The sequence below is a fragment of the Lissotriton vulgaris genome, chromosome 9 (assembly GCF_964263255.1).
Source record: "Lissotriton vulgaris chromosome 9, aLisVul1.2, whole genome shotgun sequence".
In the NCBI taxonomy this organism is placed as follows: Eukaryota; Metazoa; Chordata; class Amphibia; order Caudata; family Salamandridae; genus Lissotriton; species Lissotriton vulgaris.
This window is the reverse complement of record NC_141697.1, coordinates 1,112,447,600-1,112,466,518: the sequence shown is the minus strand read 5'-3', so window position 1 is coordinate 1,112,466,518 and position 18,919 is coordinate 1,112,447,600. Positions and strand designations below refer to the sequence as shown.

At 45.9% G+C, this 18,919-nt stretch overlaps 1 protein-coding gene across 1 annotated transcript in view; it reads right to left on the bottom strand.

The window, feature by feature from the left end:
- Positions 1-434: 434 nt before the first annotated feature.
- Positions 435-18,919, bottom strand: part of DENND6A (DENN domain containing 6A) — a 338,779-nt gene continuing 320,294 nt past the window's right edge. The window contains exons 19-20 of the mRNA XM_086939111.1: positions 1,386-1,460; positions 435-1,275 (exon numbers count right to left, since the gene is read on the bottom strand). Of these exons, the coding sequence (XP_086795237.1) occupies positions 1,144-1,275; positions 1,386-1,460 (207 nt within the window). The 3' untranslated portion in view covers positions 435-1,143. The remainder of the gene's footprint in view (positions 1,276-1,385; positions 1,461-18,919) is intronic.

Genomic DNA, 18,919 nt, shown 5'->3' with positions numbered 1-18,919 from the left:
TCAGAAAGACCTTGCAGACTTTCCTTTTCTGCCAAGAATTCCTGGTAAGAACACTCCGAACCACCTAGGTCTAAAACATCTTGTAAACATTTACAAATATCCTACCTCAGATCAACTGAAACCACACCAACAGTTCTGTACTTGCAACAAAGTACAGATTTTAGGGAAAACTTGAAAGGTTTTAAGGTATGGTTTCTTCTGCTCCAAAGAACGTCTCCAAACTGGAGTTCACATTGAATTGAAAACGTTCATTCACTACCTGCAAGCCTTTGAATAACTCCCACAGTCCTTTTAGAATTCATTTCATAAACTAAAATATACACACTATATGAAGACATGCCTGTCAATACTTTGCACCTTTACATAAGTTTCTGATCCCAGGGCAGATTATTGGTTACTTTAGTTGTATAACAAGACTAACCTTTAAGAAAATGTTTTGTTCGTTAGAAAATTCATCATAATTTAATGATTAGGTAGGAAACGTCTAAACTGCTCAGAACATCACCTCTCTGACTAATATTTACAAAGCTCAAGAAACACCTCTCATGTCAAAGGAAATGTGTCGTGTTCACAGACCAAGTCTTGGAAGACGGGCTGCATTCGTTAATTCGGTCAGACATTTGACATGCATTCACCCGCTCCTCACACAAGGTATGTTTAGCCAACATGTGAACAAGAGCAAACAATTAATGCAATCACATTATTGAGAAGAAGGCACTATGCAAAAACCAATCAGATAAAATCCCTGTGACACATAAATCATGTATGAAAACTGCCTCCCAGAGTTCTAGACTGATTTGATGCAGCACCAGACTTTTAAAAAATGAATGCAATGCCAGCACTGCAATACATACATCACGCTTCAGTATGTTACTGTTTGGCGCCCTATCACTTGATTTAAAACACATTTACATAGGTCTCTTCCTTTTTCCTCATCAGCTCTACAAGTGAATAGACTACAATTTATATAAAAAAGGCAATTGGAAGGATTAAAAATGCCATCGGCTCTACTTTGCTGGTCACTGTGAAACTCCTTATAGTCTCTGCTCAGAGTGGTTATGTTTTTTCCCAGGGTGCGCTTTCTGCTGTGTATTTAACGCTTGATGTCTTGCACACTTCTTTTCTAGGCCTTGCAGTCTGGAGTCATGCTGCGCCAGTTTTACGTAAAATCCCCTGCAGGTCTTCTGGCAGTGCTAGTATGATTGTATGAATGTGTGCTTGGAGCGTTTCCAAAGTACTCAGTTTAACAGGAAGGTGTTCTCGCTTAGCCTGCACCTGTCGAAATAGGAGCAGAGTTATTTTCCGCCTTTAGTTCAATTTATATGATAAAAATAATGTTTCAATGAAGCAACAGAACACTTATTTCTCTGAATAAGAGAACTTACCAATTTACTCTTTAGCTTTAAGACAAGGTCCACTGCTTCAACTTCTGTATGTTTCTGAACCCAGTCAAGTAAATCCTAGCAAAGAAGTAGAGCCATTGGTGAAAAATGAGTTTTCCCATTAATACAATTGTTTTAAAAGCATTCTGGTTTTGTCGGTGCCATATCTTAAAGTTAATAACTGAATTGATCTTTTTTGTCTTGCTTCTACTCTCTGAAATGTACTTCATATAAACAATTAACAAATTATGTTTAATTTCAAATAGCAAATATGAATTGTCAGCTCTGGTTTAACTGCACATTAATCAATAATTTTGCTCATCTCACCTTGTGGGTTTGTTGTCCCTCAAATTAAAGGTTGCTAGCATTTGATGGAGAAGTTAGATACAAGTAAACTGGATATACCCTCACAATATTAAACAATGTGGCTTAGGCACTAATCGATGTTACTGAATTGTGCCACTCTCCGATAGTTCAACAACAGGGGGGGAACCGTTAATGGACGATATTTAACGGGGTCCAGTGTACGTGTCCGAGAGACTGGTAGCAAAAAATGTACCAAGTTCCCCAGGGGAGGTGGAAAAGGGAGAGCAAGAGTGTTGAGAGTGGAGCGTGGAGGGTGAAGGGAAAGAAAAAGAAGGGGAATATCCCTTGTTGGAACTAAAACCCTCACACACCTAGCAAGCTAGATGTCATGCTTCATCATATGGGTTCTGCTCCTCGTCAGAGTGGCGCTGCAATGTTTGATGGGCACCCGTAAAGGGGCTCTTTAGCGGAGATCTTTAGTTCCGGCCATATGGTGCATGCGGGTGAGAGGGACTGAAAAAGGTGTAGTCGAGAGAAAGTGGTGAATTAAAAAAGGTGGGTCAGTCCACAATACATTTTTTTGGCGTGGCTGAAGCCCTTGATTAAAATGGTGGGAGGGGAGATATATGCTTTAGGTAGTACAAAGCAAGATACCTACAACCCCCTGATCAGGCCAACATGTTTCTTGCCCGGATGGCAATTCGTCAGGACCTACGTGATACGTACTACACAGGGAAAATCTAAAAAAGGGGTGTTCATACAACCTTATTCCATGAGGTCGTACAAGGGCAGGCAACTAGGTCCTCCTGAACTGAGGCGACCCTAAGGGAGATCCTAAGGTGCCCTGCAGTCTGCTCCAGTGGGACCTGCACGTATAGGTCAGGTACCCGGATAGCGTGCGGTCAGCGCCGATAACACCTACCCCCACCGTCTGATCAGGACAGAGCAGCTGACCGCACGCTATCAGGGTACCTGCCCTATATGTTCAGGTCCCACTGGAGCAGACTGCGGGGCACCTTAGGATCTCCCTTAGGGTCGCCTCAGTTCAGCAGGACCTGGTTGCCTGCCCTTGTACGACCTCATGGAATAAGGTTGTATGAACACCCCTTTTTTAGATTTTCCCTGTGTAGTACGTATCACGTAGGTCCTGACGAATTGCCATCCGGGCAAGAAACATGTTGACCTGATCAGGGGGTTGTAGGTATCTTGCATTGTACTACCTAAAGCATATATCTCCCCTCCCACCATTTTAATCAAGGGCGTCAGCCACGCCAATAAAATTTATTGTGGACTGACCCACCTTTTTTAATTCACCACTTTCTCACGACCACACCTTTTTCAGTTCCTCTCACCCGCATGCACCATATGGCCGGAACAAAAGATCTCCAATAAAGAGCCCCTTTACGGGTGCCCGTCAGACATTGCAGCGCCAGTCTGACGAGGAGCAGAACCCATATGATGAAGCATGACATCTAGCTTGCTAGGTGTGTGAGGGTTTTAGTTCCAACAAGGGATATTCCCCTGCTTTTTCTTTCCCTTCACCCTCCACGCTCCACTCTCCACACTCTTGCTCTCCCTTTTCCACCTCCCCTGGGGAACTTTGTACCTTTTTTGCTATCAGATTAGGATCTACCAAGGTTTCAAGGATACCTTCACACACTATTTGGGCTGCCGAGGTATGATTGGAATTTAACAGTGCAAATTATGGATGTATGACGTTACAACGCATGCTTTTACCACGCATGCTGTTACAACGCAGGTTTTACTACGCATACCATTACAACGCATAGCGCTTTGGGGTGCTGGATAGTGAATAGTTTAATTTACTATTCCAACCCCAGTCCCCGTGGACACTAGGGAAGGTGTTGGATAGTAAATTAAATCTATTCCCTATCCTAGAGCGCCCCCCAGCGCAATGCGTTGTAATGGTTTTCGTTGTAATAGCACTGCGTGGTAAAAGTTGCGTTGTAGAGGATGTTTCCCGCAAATTATGCTTCTGAATATTAAAATATTTGCAGAAAAAATGTTTAAGGCTTCCAAATCTAGCAATTGTAAAGGACAGACAAGGTTCACAGCTTTGTACCCTAATTCTTCTGAGTAGTCAACTGACCAACCCATGGCTAATAATTGAAAAGGACCGGATGTTTACTGGCTCATTCTTATGTTTAAAAATTCAGGGACACTCATCTTCTGTGTTTATTCAAATTACATACTCCTTAAAATACAATGTTCCCTGGACACCTCATAAAATGGCAAGGTTGAATCTTACAGAAACTGGCACAAATTGGCACTGCAATGCCGGGTAGGTGACACTGATATAAATGACTACAGAACACAATAATATAACCCCTTTTAGTCAAAGTTGGTGGAGACAACACCCAAAGCGGATGGATATTTCTCTTCCCTAGAAAGCCCATATAGGACTCAGACAGACTCCCGCTCTATCTTATAAGGCATTGTTTGTCACATGTCGGTCTCCTTAATGGTGTTCGAAACCAGAAGGCAAACCACACAAACTGGGTGTTAGTCTTTTAAAGGGTTTGTTTCCCCACAGGAAGGGCAGCAGTTAACAAAACCCAGTTTAGTGGTTCATAAGACAGAAAAAGCTTATTATATGGTTGACTTCTTAACATTCTCAAAGCTCACATTTCACTTCAAAAATATACTGAGAGAAAAAAATGGCCTAAAAGACTCCCAGCTGTATTTAGGGACCCTTCCTACAGGGAGGAGACAAAAAAACTGCCTAACTGGCATTCCTAAGCATTCGGGGACCCGAACATCTTGCTTGCTTAAGGTAGCAGGATGACTATTCTTGAAAGACAATTAAAATAGTCTTGTCAGCTAAATCAGTAGTCTTAAAGTTTAATTTAATTGGTTCTTTCTAAAAATAAAAGAGAAAAAGAAAATCCCAAAATATTGGTATCATAATTATACATATATTTTATTAGGAGAAGAATATCAAATCTGAAACATATTGAAATGCATTCCAGGATATAAGCTACCCACAGAGCTATTTTAGTGTTTAAGAATTTAAAGAAGACCCGGTATTGAAGAAAATCACTTTAGCATGTCGAACAAGTTACTTACCTTCGTCAATCCCTTATCTGGTGGATACCTGATCTAGTCGCAGATTCCTTACCTTTGAATTTCCCAGGCATCAGACTGGATCCAGAAGATTTTTCTTCGAGCAATACACCTGTGTGCCGGGAGGTGGCATTGGACAGCCCCACGTGTCGTCCGCACAGGAATTGACATCCATCCCAAAGCACGGACGTCAGTTGCCGGCAGAGGCACGGAGCCATGAAGTGAACTGATATTGGTGTGTTTGAAAACTAGGGCCCTGAAAGGGATCAGAATTGACCCTAGATACCTATCCACAGTGCGTAGAGGATAGGCGCCACCTCGGCGCGCTGACGTCAGTTACTTTTTCACAACTTTCCATGCCCGAAGCCAGGGAGCCATGAGTGTACTGACATTGGTGTGTTTGAAAACTAGGACCCTGAAAGGGATTAACCCTGACCCTCGATACCTGTCTGAAGTGTGGGGAGGATAGGTGGGTCAGTAAGGAATCTTTGGCTAGATCATGTCTCTCCCAGTTAAGGTGTAACCGAATGTAAGTAACTTGCTCATCTGATAGAGACATCTACCTGCAGACCCGGAGAAGGGACTGCGAACAAGTTCAGACCAGGAAATCCTACAGTACTGAAGATCCGAAATGGCCATCCTTCCAGACTTGGCTGTCTAGACAGTAATGTTTGGTAAATGTGTGCAGGGAAACCCACGTTGTTGCCTGATACATGTACAGGACAGGGACTCCACATGCTAACGCAGTGGTAGCAGCCTTAGCTCTGGTGGAATGAGCCCTTAAGCCTTCAGAAGGCTGCTTCTTGGCCAGATTGTAACAAAGCTTGTTTTAGAGTAATACCCATTGGGAAATGGTCCTTTTGTGCACTGCCCAACCCTTCTTCGCTTCAGACTTACCCCACGAAGAGTTGATCGTCCACCCGGAACTCTTTTGTTCTGGCAAGGTAGAACAGCGCTCTTTTTGGGTTCAGACTGTGGAGTCACTCCTCTTCTTTGGAGGGATGCGGAGAAGAATAGAAAGTGGGCAAGGTGACAGATTTCTCGTCACTACCCCTCAACACCACCCCCTGCCCCCCCGGACCCCCAGCTCCCACATTTGGCCTGCGAACCCCCCATCCCCCAAGCAGTCAGCCCACCCTCCCTTTCCCCAGGCCCCGCGACCAAGGAGGGCTAAGGAAGCCATGTCCCCGGAGGAAGTGATTGAGCTGGCCTACCCCCTCCGCCTCTCCAACCCCCGACCTGCACTCCGCAATCCAGATAATCATCGGGACCAGAACTGAGCCCTCTGTCCAAAAACCCCTCAGACCCCCCTCCAATCTCTCATTACCATCCCCATAGAACCAATGAAGGAGACCCACCGCACTAACTGCATGCTCCTAAACGCCAGGTCTGCCTCGAAACATGCAACAGAGCTAGCCGAAGCCATCCTCTTCCATGACATTGAAATTGCCTTCATCACCGAGACCTGGCTCAATGATTCCTCCCATCCGATCCTGGACATGCTCGACCCCCCGGGGTTCTCGATCATCAAGAAAGACAGAATAGACCAAAAAGGCGGAGGGGTGGCAATCATCCACAACAAGAACCTATCGGTGTCCGAAACTGATAACTTAATATACAACTCATTTGAATGCCTTTCTGCCAACACCAAAACCACCAACAATAACCTAGTGCACTTCCACCTCCTGTACCACTCCCCAGGCAACTCCGTCACTTTCACAGAACACCTATCTGACCTAATCGCACATTGTTCGCTCCAAGATTCCGGTACAAAAGGGGGTGGTGATGGACGGAGCATCTGAACCAATCAAACACTCACATCCAGTCAAAAGATCTGGGTTTAATCCATCACCGTTCTTTAGCCCACTCTGCCACCCCAGTTCAGACATGGCTATATGCAAATCAGTCTGACCCTGTGCCTCATGGGAACAGTTATACACAAGGTACTTAGGGGTCTAGGAGCTGAAACCAGAAAAGTGTTTGCTGCTATAAAACCTATGTCTAGTTAGTACTCTAGGAATATAAACAGTAACAGACCGAATCGCCAATAAATGAAACACCTGTAATCGTGAGTCACCCCAGTTGTTTTGGATTCCCATCAAAGTCTTACAAGATCAATATTATCATTTGGTAATCCCTGGCGGGTATTGTGTCTCCTGACCATTGAGATCACAAGCATACCCTCTCGGATGGTTCGGGGTAGCGACCACAATCACACAGGTATCACAAATGCTGTTGATTCAATGGGAAAGGTGCAGTGCAAAAAGGAATAAGTGGTGATTTAAAATAGGATAGGGAACTAACAAAAGAAATTTTAATAAGCGTTGGCCCCTTCCTGATTAAAAACAAGAACAGACTGGTAAACTTATCGCATTGATAACAAATATCTGCGCGGAGACCAACATGTTTCAGCCTAAGAGGGAGTGACCTCGGGCTTTCTTCAGGGTCTCTGTTCTAGATGGTGCTACTGCCTGTATAAGTGTAGTAAAGTGGGCAATTCCTACGAGTCCGTAGGAACTGCTCCACCACTGAAAGTTTTGAACGACATGCCGGTGAACTGTCCAATCAGCTTCTGGTTAGGCATTACCCCAAAAGACTGGTGAATCGCTCATGCAAAAGAGCAGCCAACAACCACCGGGCTGCGCTACTGGAACCTAAACCTGCCAAACCAGTCGATCCCTTAAGTACCAGTCGATCCCTTAAGTTTTTGGAGCGTTTGAACGTAAATAGGGGGAATTCAAGTTTGTCCTTCCCGCTATTAAGAATGCGCCAGTGTTTCTTGATAATTTTCTGAACCTTATTTGACTTGGTGTTATAAGTACTCACGAGAGTGAGTCGTTATGTCGGTGGTTTGGCAGGTTTAGGTTCCAGTAGCGCAGCCCGGTGGTTGTTGGCTGCTCTTTTGCATGAGCGATTCACCAGTCTTTTGGGGTAATGCCTAACCAGAAGCTGATTGGACAGTTCACCGGCATGTCGTTCAAAACTTTCAGTGGTGGAGCAGTTCCTACGGACTCGTAGGAATTGCCCACTTTACTACACTTATACAGGCAGTAGCACCATCTAGAACAGAGACCCTGAAGAAAGCCCGAGGTCACTCCCTCTTAGGCTGAAACATGTTGGTCTCCGCGCAGATATTTGTTATCAATGCGATAAGTTTACCAGTCTGTTCTTGTTTTTAATCAGGAAGGGGCCAACGCTTATTAAAATTTCTTTTGTTAGTTCCCTATCCTATTTTAAATCACCACTTATTCCTTTTTGCACTGCACCTTTCCCATTGAATCAACAGCATTTGTGATACCTGTGTGATTGTGGTCGCTACCCCGAACCATCCGAGAGGGTATGCTTGTGATCTCAATGGTCAGGAGACACAATACCCGCCAGGGATTACCAAATGATAATATTGATCTTGTAAGACTTTGATGGGAATCCAAAACAACTGGGGTGACTCACGATTACAGGTGTTTCATTTATTGGCGATTCGGTCTGTTACTGTTTATATTCCTAGAGTACTAACTAGACATAGGTTTTATAGCAGCAAACACTTTTCTGGTTTCAGCTCCTAGACCCCTAAGTACCTTGTGTATAATTGAGTCCTTTGGGGACATTACTTAGGCATCGGTCTTTAAACATCCCTCTAGCCCTCCCCTACTGTTTGTTTTGTTATGACTTTGAGCAGCGTGCAGCTGCGGGCTATATTGAGTGCTCACATTATTTGAGAGCAAATCTATTCTATAAACTAAGAATAGCACTAATCTGTCATACACCTGCGCTTTCCTCACGGTGCTTTTCTAGCTCCTACCCACACTTCCACCATGGAAGAACGCCATGGTTTAGCCTATGATGATGCTATGTACAAATCAATACTCGATAACATGCCAAGTATTCTGGACACTCTCCCCACACCCACAGTTAATAAGTCTGACGATTGGACTAAACTGCTAGCCATGAAGAAATCACATTCCCGCACTGAGACCCACGGGATTATCATGGCTGAATACATGAGAGCAAGCTGTGCACCACCGGGGCTGATAGTAACTAATGCCCCTCGTCTTTTTCTTACTGATAAGAAATTTCTGGGTGACTGGTCTTTGATTGCCTGGCGATGCACCCGTGATTGGCTTATTTTAATAATCAGCACAGCCAAGCGGGTAGCAGACACAATACTAGTAGAGATACAGGTCCTTGAAGGGCAAATAAAAACTGCAGTCACCGCTAACTTCAAGAAAAATAAAGACGAGTCTGACAGAATTAACAAGGAATTTGCTGAGTCTATATTGCAAATTAAACTTGAGAAATTCAAGAAAGACCTAGCCAAATTCAAACTAGAAACGGTGTACCCTTACACCAGCGATAACTACAAAGCTCCGGACTTTACCAAAAATGGGAGGAGGTATGGTTCCAACTACTCTGGATCTAGCTCCGACACTGGTAGCGATTCAGATACCACTAATCAGCCACCTAATGCTGGCCCAAATCGGGGTAGAGGGGGCGGAAGATACCAGAACCAGAGGGGTCAATACAACATGCCCAACCAGCCATGGTGGCCACCAGGACCCTGGGGCTTCCCTGGCACCTTTCAACCACCCATGGCCCCATTCCAAGGTTTCCCTAATTTTAATAACCAGCCTTTTTTAGCGCGTGGCCCCAGACGGTCACGGGCAAAAGAAGACCGTCACAGGGACAACCTCAGGTCCAATGGGAGGACACAGCAGGCCCACACACAGGGACCAGGAGCCACACAAGGAGGGGTGCCCAAGAGTAACCAATACCACCAGTGAGAGCCTGGTAGTCAACCTCAGCCAACGTACTCTCACTGATTTGGAAGAAGCAGTCCTTAATAAAGGGCTTGGATTTGTAACCACAGATGAGGGAGACCCGTTCCTACTCCAAATCGAGTTAGCTCAGTTTTTTCGTAAACTTAGGCTCCACTACTTTTTCAAACCGAAAAACAGCGATGACATTCGTATTGAACCTGATAATAACACAGGTCTCAGGAACAAATCCACCTTTCTCCCTCCCACTCATGCCATACCCCCGCAGCTTCTCGCATTCGAGATAGCTGTGAAAAATGACATTGACCAGATCCAATACTCGACCCACTCAGGTTACAATAACTTATCTGCAGCTGAAAGAAAGGCACTGAACTCCCTCTGCCAAGACGACACCATAGTCGTGAAGCCCGCTGATAAAGGCGGTTCCATCGTGGTCCAGGATGTCGAAACTTACAGAATGGAATGCTCCCGCCAACTGAGCATCCGCACATCCTATGAACCACTGACCAGCGACCCCACTCCAGGGTTGATGAACCAAATCAAGAATCTAGTAGAGGAAGCTTTGGCAGAGGGCTGGATAACCAACCTAGAGGCACAATTCCTACAGGCCAAAAATCCCACTATGCCATACTTCTATACTCTGCCCAAGGTACACAAACCACAAAGACCTCCTCCTGGCAGACCCATCATTTCAGGGCAGGGGTCTTTACTGGAACCTTTATCTGCATTTGCGGATCATTTCCTCAAACCTCTGGTGCACACCATGCCAACGTATCTGAAAGACACCACTGATGTCCTAAGGGTAATCCCGGAAATTGACTTTTGCCAAGAGACTGACTACCTTGTCTCACTGGACATTGAGTCATTATACACATCGATCCCCCAGGATGCCACTCTAGACACCGTCCGCACCATCCTGGAGGAATCTGAGCTTGACTCCATCACTCCTGTGCCCTTTATCATGTCGCTTGCTACTATAGCAATGAAAGAGAATTTCTTCATGTTTGAAGACCGAATATATCATCAAATCTCTGGAACCAGCATGGGAAGTATTTTTGCCCCGTCCCTGGCGAACCTGTATGTTCACAAATTTGAACAGACCACGGTACTACATGCGAGCAACCCACATTTCACGTCTATTATCTGGTGGAAGAGATATATAGACGATGTCTTGTTAGTGTGGAGGGGGTCCCAAGAATCCATTCTACAATTCCACGAATGGCTCAATCATCAAAATGACTACCTCCGTTTCACTATTGAAATAAGTAAGGAACGAGTAGCCTTTCTGGATCTTTCAATCTACTGTACAGCGAATGGCCTACAGAGCGAACTCTACCGTAAACCAATGGCACGCAACTCCCTCCTACTGTATGAGAGTCAACATCCCAAGGCCCTAAGGGATAACCTCCCATTTGGGCAATTCCTACGAGTCCGTAGGAACTGCTCCACCACTGAAAGTTTTGAACGACATGCCGGTAAACTGTCCAATCAGCTTCTGGTTAGGCATTACCCCAAAAGACTGGTGAATCGCTCATGCAAAAGAGCAGCCAACAACCACCGGGCTGCGCTACTGGAACCTAAACCTGCCAAACCACCGACAGAACGACTCACTCTCGTGAGTACTTATAACACCAAGTCAAATAAGGTTCAGAAAATTATCAAGAAACACTGGCGCATTCTTAATAGCGGGAAGGACAAACTTGAATTCCCCCTATTTGCGTTCAAACGCTCCAAAAACTTAAGGGATCGACTGGTACATACCCGTCCCAAAACCACTGCCAAGAGAGAAGTGGGCACCCTTTGGGACTTGCCACCTGTTACAGGCCACCACCCTTGTGGTAACTGTTCTGTCTGTCCACTCACCTCCAAGATCACCAGCGTGGATATTGGGACAGATCGACCTTTAGAGTTGAGGCAATTCTCCAATTGCAATAGCAACAACCTAATCTATCTCCTCACATGCATCTGTAACGAGCGATATGTTGGCATGACCACCAGAAAGGTTAGAGTAAGAATGCAGAAACATAAGAGTACATTCCGCTGTAAAAAAGATATCTCGAAACTTACCAAACACTTTATCGAGCATAATCATAGTGAAAACGATTTCCATTGGCATGTTCTTGAAAAACCACACATCCCCACCCATGTAAGCGATGTGTCCAACTTCCTATTTCGCAAGGAGCAAAGATGGGTGTACAAATTGGGTACTGATCAACACGGACTGAATGACGACATCCCATGGTTCAGTCTCTCCTAACTTCCCCACCAGGCAATTTTGACCGGCCACTGAACAACCACGGGGTCCTTTACATATCACTGGAACTACCCGAATGTTAAGTATGACGTCATCGAGTAGTTCGAGCCTCAGTATGAGGTTACGTCGTTGTATCTCTGGCTGATTGGTTGGGAACTTTTTCTCTAACCATTCAAGTAAGAATGACGAACACTGTTCTGAGCCTCCCCCTGACTCAGTCACAGCTCGAGACAACGACGGACAGGTAAGACGATAGCTCCGCTAGCACCCCCGGCGGGCTACGTTTGACATCAACCCATAGCCTTGTCAATAGAACATCTCTCGAGTCCCTTTGGACTCACGGCGGGTGGGTGTAATGAGGGGCACTGACACGAGAGCGCGTCCAGGTGTATGACAGTATACTCTACGTCCAGAACATGTTTGACTTCATGTAGTATGCATGAGAGTAGATCTACCTGATCCCTCCATAACCATAACCATGAGGTCGGTTTCTGTTCCCGTAGAGCGGGGTCTCACATATCCTGAGCCAGGTCCAGGAAGAGGTGAGGTCCACTCCCCGGAAGTACTGGGTGAGTATCACAGGTTGATAAAGTTCTTGACTCGATGCTTGGTAATACTCAGACCAGGGTTGCTGAAAGTGTTTCACTTGTATGTTTGTCCCCCGACTACAGTAACCGAGTACCTGCTCCCGAAGAGGAGTACGCACAGAAGAAGGAACACTATATCCTTTTCTGGCTCTTTTCACTTGTGTGTTTTTTGTATAATTTTTCACACTTTACTACACTTATACAGGCAGTAGCACCATCTAGAACAGAGACCCTGAAGAAAGCCCGAGGTCACTCCCTCTTAGGCTGAAACATGTTGGTCTCCGCGCAGATATTTGTTATCAATGCGATAAGTTTACCAGTCTGTTCTTGTTTTTAATCAGGAAGGGGCCAACGCTTATTAAAATTTCTTTTGTTAGTTCCCTATCCTATTTTAAATCACCACTTATTCCTTTTTGCACTGCACCTTTCCCATTGAATCAACAGCATTTGTGATACCTGTGTGATTGTGGTCGCTACCCCGAACCATCCGAGAGGGTATGCTTGTGATCTCAATGGTCAGGAGACACAATACCCGCCAGGGATTACCAAATGATAATATTGATCTTGTAAGACTTTGATGGGAATCCAAAACAACTGGGGTGACTCACGATTACAGGTGTTTCATTTATTGGCGATTCGGTCTGTTACTGTTTATATTCCTAGAGTACTAACTAGACATAGGTTTTATAGCAGCAAACACTTTTCTGGTTTCAGCTCCTAGACCCCTAAGTACCTTGTGTATAATTGAGTCCTTTGGGGACATTACTTAGGCATCGGTCTTTAAACGTCCCTCTAGCCCTCCCCTACTGTTTGTTTTGTTATACCTCATGGGAACAGTCCAGCCCGAACTACCAAGCCATGTCTTACCTGGACTGGAAACAAGCTTCTGAGGACCGGTTTCTGGCATTCCAGCCGTCTTCAGCCCAGCTTGCTTGAATCCAGTGGCAAAGTGAGCAAGGGACTCACGTCTGAGCATACCCTGCCACACTTATGGCGGCCAAAAGCGGTATAAAAGGGGGTGGTGATGGACGGAGCACCTGAATCAATCAAACACTCACACCCAGTCAAAAGATCTGGGTTTAATCCAAGATTCCAACAATATCATTCTAGGCGACCTTAACCTTCACTGGAATGATAACAGTGCTCCTGTACAAAGCTTAAATAACCTTCTCTTTTCCAACAACCTCACCCAGCATTGTTCTCAAGAAACCCACAACAAAGGAGCTATCCTGGATGCCGTCATCGCCAATCATGACGCAATCTACATAGTCCACATCCTGCCCGTCGACTGGTCAGACCATCACCTTATCCTATTCCACCTCCCCATCAGACCGTACCTTTGCCCTCCATCTCTAACCCCCCCTCATGGTCGAGAAACTTATCGCAGATCAACACAGATGAGTTAGAAGAGAAAATATCGTCCCGCCTGCCCATCTCCCCGGTAGGCCTCTCCACTGAAGAACTCACAACACACTACAACGTTACCATGTCCTCCATCCTTGACGAACTAGCCCCTTTGAAACTGAAAAAATCCAGGAGCATTCCCTCCAGATCCTGGTTCAATAAGGACATTAATGAGGAAAGAAGGCAACTCAGAGCCTCTGAACGCCTCTGGAGAAAAGACCCCTCCTCCAACCGTTACGAGGAACTCAGAGCAGCAAGAAAAAAGTAGAAACAAATCAACAACGAAAAATCCAACTTCTTCTGCACCACGCTGGATCAAGCCAAAAACATACCAAGAGAACTCTTTGACATCATTAAGAAACAAACATCCGAGCCAACAGCATCCCTTGTCCAGCCCTCAAAATCCTTATGCGCCAACTTCGCCAACTTCTTCAACGAAAAAATCAACTTGATTGAACTCTCTCTGGACCTCAACCCTCTTCCCCCAGAAAAAGACTGCTCTCCAATAAGCGAAGTCTCCTAAAAAAAAAAGTCCAGCAACAACCTGGTCCTCTGACCCCCATCTCAGAATCGGAGATCCTCAACATTATATCCTCCTCCAAGCCATCCTCTCACAACCTCAATCCCATTTCCGCTCAAATGGTCAAAGAGCAAAAACTCTCCCTAGCTCCTCTTTGGTGCGAAATCATAAACAGCTCTCTAAAAACTGGCACCATTCCAAACTGCCTTAAAGTCGGCCAAGTCACTCCTCTTCTGAAAAAGCCAGGCCTAGACACATCCGACCTGAATAATTTCAGACCCGTCTCTAATCTCCCTTTCCTTGCCAAAGTTCTCGAAAAATGTGTCCTTCGTCAACTGAACAAACATATTGACAACATAATCTTGCTCGACCAACACCAATCTGGTTTCAGGAAAGGATACAGCACCGAAACTGCAATACTCAACATCATGGACGACATCTTCAACTCCCTTGACGCTGGCCACTGCTGTCTCCTCATCCTCCTAGATTTGTCTGCTGCTTTCGACACTGTAGACCACAGTCTTCTCATCAAAGCTCCCAAAGAACGGGCAGGCGCAGAGAAAGTGGTCCTTCAATGGTTCTCCTCCTGCTTTCAAAATCGCTCACAAAGAGTAAAAATCAAATCCTTTGCCTCCGAACTCGTTCCCGTTAACAGAGGCATCCCTCAAGGCTCCATTCTCTCCCCTCAACTGTTCAACATATATATGGAACCTCTCACCTCTATTCTGAAGAAAGCGAATATCCCCTTTCATCTCTATGCAGATGATACACAGATGTACCTGGAAACCTCCTCCTTTAACGACATTCAAAGACTCAACAATACCCTCAAGGAAGTCCAAGAATGGCTATCAACAAACCACCTCAAACTCAATCAGGGAAAAACCGAGATCCTCCTCATCTCCAACAAGGATGAAAACCCGCAAATCGTTGAATGGGTGAAAGCTATTGATTGCGAGAATCAAGAGGGAGAGAGAGGACCAGAAAGCTAGTCCAGATCCCCGGTTTATATGTATGGATATCAAAAGGAGACTAGCTCTAGATTGGGTTAATCTGACATTAATATTATTGAATACTATTAATTACATAGCGACTCAGTATCATTTTGCCAAGTGGCAGTGGCACCTGTTGGGTGTCTTTAGAAAGCCCTCACCCACCAACCTAGTTGGTGGCATGCTTCATCATCGGGCCCACCCAGTGACACCTAGCGTGTCCCGGGTGTGCTTCGACGCCTGATTACAGCGGAGCAGGTATGTCACTGTGTGTGCGGTGTAGGGTGTTAAGGTATGTGAAGTTAAAACGGCTTGGCGGATGGTCCCTGGGGTGAGGATACTTTATTAAAAGGGCCTCCGTCAGCGGTTAAAAATAAGGCTGTTGGACGTTAGAGGTGGGTTACGACCTCCTACGTCCTTGGAGTGTCAACATGTTTCAGCCAGTGCCTTATACTAATCTGGCTTTCTTCAGGACAATAAAATATGTGTGGGTTAAAATAGGGGTTGTGTAGTGTAGTCTATGTGTCTACACACCCTAAAGTGTATCTAACTGTGAGAGGGGGGGATTCCCTTCTCAAGATCACGCTTTCAAGGCTTGTTTTTGCTCCAAGGTTATTGAAGTGGCAGGGTGTGGCCAGGATTTCTGGCCAGCACCAGCGTGGGACCTGTTGTGCCTCCTTCGCAGAACCGAACTTTAGGGTGTGTAGACACATAGACTACACTACACAACCCCTATTTTAACCCACACATATTTTATTGTCCTGAAGAAAGCCAGATTAGTATAAGGCACTGGCTGAAACATGTTGACACTCCAAGGACGTAGGAGGTCGTAACCCGCCTCTAACGTCCAACAGCCTTATTTTTAACCGCTGACGGAGGCCCTTTTAATAAAGTATCCTTACCCCAGGGACCATCCGCCAAGCCGTTTTAACTTCACATACCTTAACACCCTACACCGCACACACAGTGACATACCTGCTCCGCTGTAATCAGGCGTCGAAGCACACCAGGGACACGCTAGGTGTCACTGGGTGGGCCCGATGATGAAGCATGCCACCAACTAGGTTGGTGGGTGAGGGCTTTCTAAAGACACCCAACAGGTGCCACTGCCACTTGGCAAAATGATACTGAGTCGCTATGTAATTAATAGTATTCAATAATATTAATGTCAGATTAACCCAATCTAGAGCTAGTCTCCTTTTGATATCCATACATGAAAGCTATTGATACCCTTAATGGAAATATCACCCGGGGAACCTCGGTCAAATCACTGGGAATCACCCTTGACCACGAACTCTCCATGTTCAACCACATCAAGAACTCTGCCAAGAGCGCCTTCCTCAATCTGAAGCTCCTTAACAAAATCATACCCCACATCCCTGCCTCCGACCTCAAGCAAGCCACCCAAGCCCTGGTGTTATCCAGATTGGACTATAGGAACGCAGTTCTCTCCGGGACAGCTCACTCTCACCTAGCCCCACTTAAAACCACCCTCCATGCTGCAGCCAGAATGGTCACCGGAATCAAGAAATTTGACCACATTTCTCCTGCGCTCAGAGATCTAAAGTGGCTCCCAGTCGAAATGCGGGCCAGTTACAGAACTGTCTGCCTCACACACAAAGCCCTACACACAGGGAAACTGTAATACTTAGCCTCCAAGCTCAAGAAAGCCGGACAAGCGAGAAGCCTCAGGAGTTCCAACTCTCTCCTACTCATTCCCTTAAAAACACGTGAACAAAAGACTGCTGCACGCTCTTTTGCAGGAAACGCCCCGAAAATCTGGAATGCCATCCCAGTCAACATCAGAACCACCCCCCTTTCCAAAATTCAAAAGCCTCCTAAAATCTCTCTACCTCAACCGCGCCTTCCCGAACGCAATTGCGTGACGCTCTCACCTCCACCAGGATCCCACCCATCACCGCTACCCCAACGGGCAGCCTTTCAGTCATCGCACAACCACTTCCTACCTCTTCCTTATCTCCGAACTCTCAACCCCTGGGTCGGCACCACAAAGCGAACCTTTCCATCTCAAGTTGTGTCTCCCCTAAGTCTTTGAAACTACCTCATGACCCCTCCTCCTCAATACCTCGCCTTGACCCCCTCGACCTCTCTACCCCAACGGCTCACCACGAACCTTCAGCAGAACTGTAAAGCCTCCTTTTTGAACATTTGCTCCCTCAACGACTTACCTCGGACACTCAGCAGAATTTGTACAGCTTCCCTTTTGATCTTTCCCTCTACTTCTCCCTCAGTGCCTTTGAACCTGTGTTTTGTCTCCTCTTCAATATGTTGTAAAGCGCTCCGATAACCCCGGGTCTGGCTAGCGCTATATAAGACTTCCAAATAAATAAATTAAAAAAATTGTCCCACATGGAAAGGTGTAACCACTTTCGGAAGGAAAGAGGCCCTAATGCATAGCACCAACTTGTCAGGGAATATTGTCAAGAAAGGAGACTTGGACGATAAAGCCTGCAGCTCATTCACCCTTCTGGCAGATGTAATTGCCACTAAAAAGGCTGTTTTGATGGTGAGCAGCCAGAGGGGACATTATGCATGGGCTCAAAATTAGCACACTAGGAAAGTTAAACCAAATTATGGTCCCACTGAGGCATAATGAAAGGAGCAGGTGGAAACATATGCACAAGGCATTTGATGAATTTATGTACAATGAAAATTTAAATTAGGAGGCTTAATCTGACAGCCTCAAGAAGGCACACACAGCCTAACGATACCCTTTCAGGGTGCCAGGAGCAAATCCCTGCTGGGCAAGGGTCAAAATAAAAAGCAACACATTAGAAAGGGAAGCCGACACAGGGTCAGTAGACTTTTCTGTACAATATGATACATGTTTGCTCCACCGGCAGGTGTATTCTGTCTTGTTGGAGGGCTACCTGGCCAAGATAACATTGCAGCCTTCGGGAAGAAGGTTGAAAGCGTTCAACTGTTGTCGCTCAATCTCCACGCAAGAAGGCATACAGTTGACAGTTTCAGGGGAGGACCCTCCACTGCTGCTGCGATAGAAGATCCTCTTGAAGTGGCAGCCTGACCAGAGGATCAATGCTTGAAGAAGCTTGTGATACCAAACTCTCCGTGCCCAATCCGGTGCCACACGGATGTCCTGGGCCAGGTTGTTCCTGATCTTCTTGAGAACTCTGGGCCGGAGTGGTACGCTCTGAAAGAAGTACATGAGGCCTGAGCTCCCCCCAAGACTAACAGCGTCTCCAAGTGAGAGCCGCCATAGAAACTCCAGCGTGCAAAACTGCTGACCTTGCGTGTTCTCGATAGAGGCGAACTGATCTAACCAAGGCTCTCTCCACTGTTAACAGGAGATCTTGCGCCCCCTCCGGATGGAGATGATCGGCTAGGCAGCAATGGCTGAGTTTGTCTGTCCTGGCATTCAGGAAACCTACTAGTGTTGAAACACCAGGGAAATGCCCTGCTGTTCCAGCCATGTCCAAAGATGCAGGGCCTCTTGGCAAAGGGTCCTCGACCCCAAACCACCCTATTTGTTGCAGTACCACATGGCAACAGTGTTGTCCATGAACACTTGACAAGCTTTCCCTTTATGGAGAGTAGCAAGGCTTCCAATGCCAAACAGATTGCTTGGAGCTACAGCAAGTT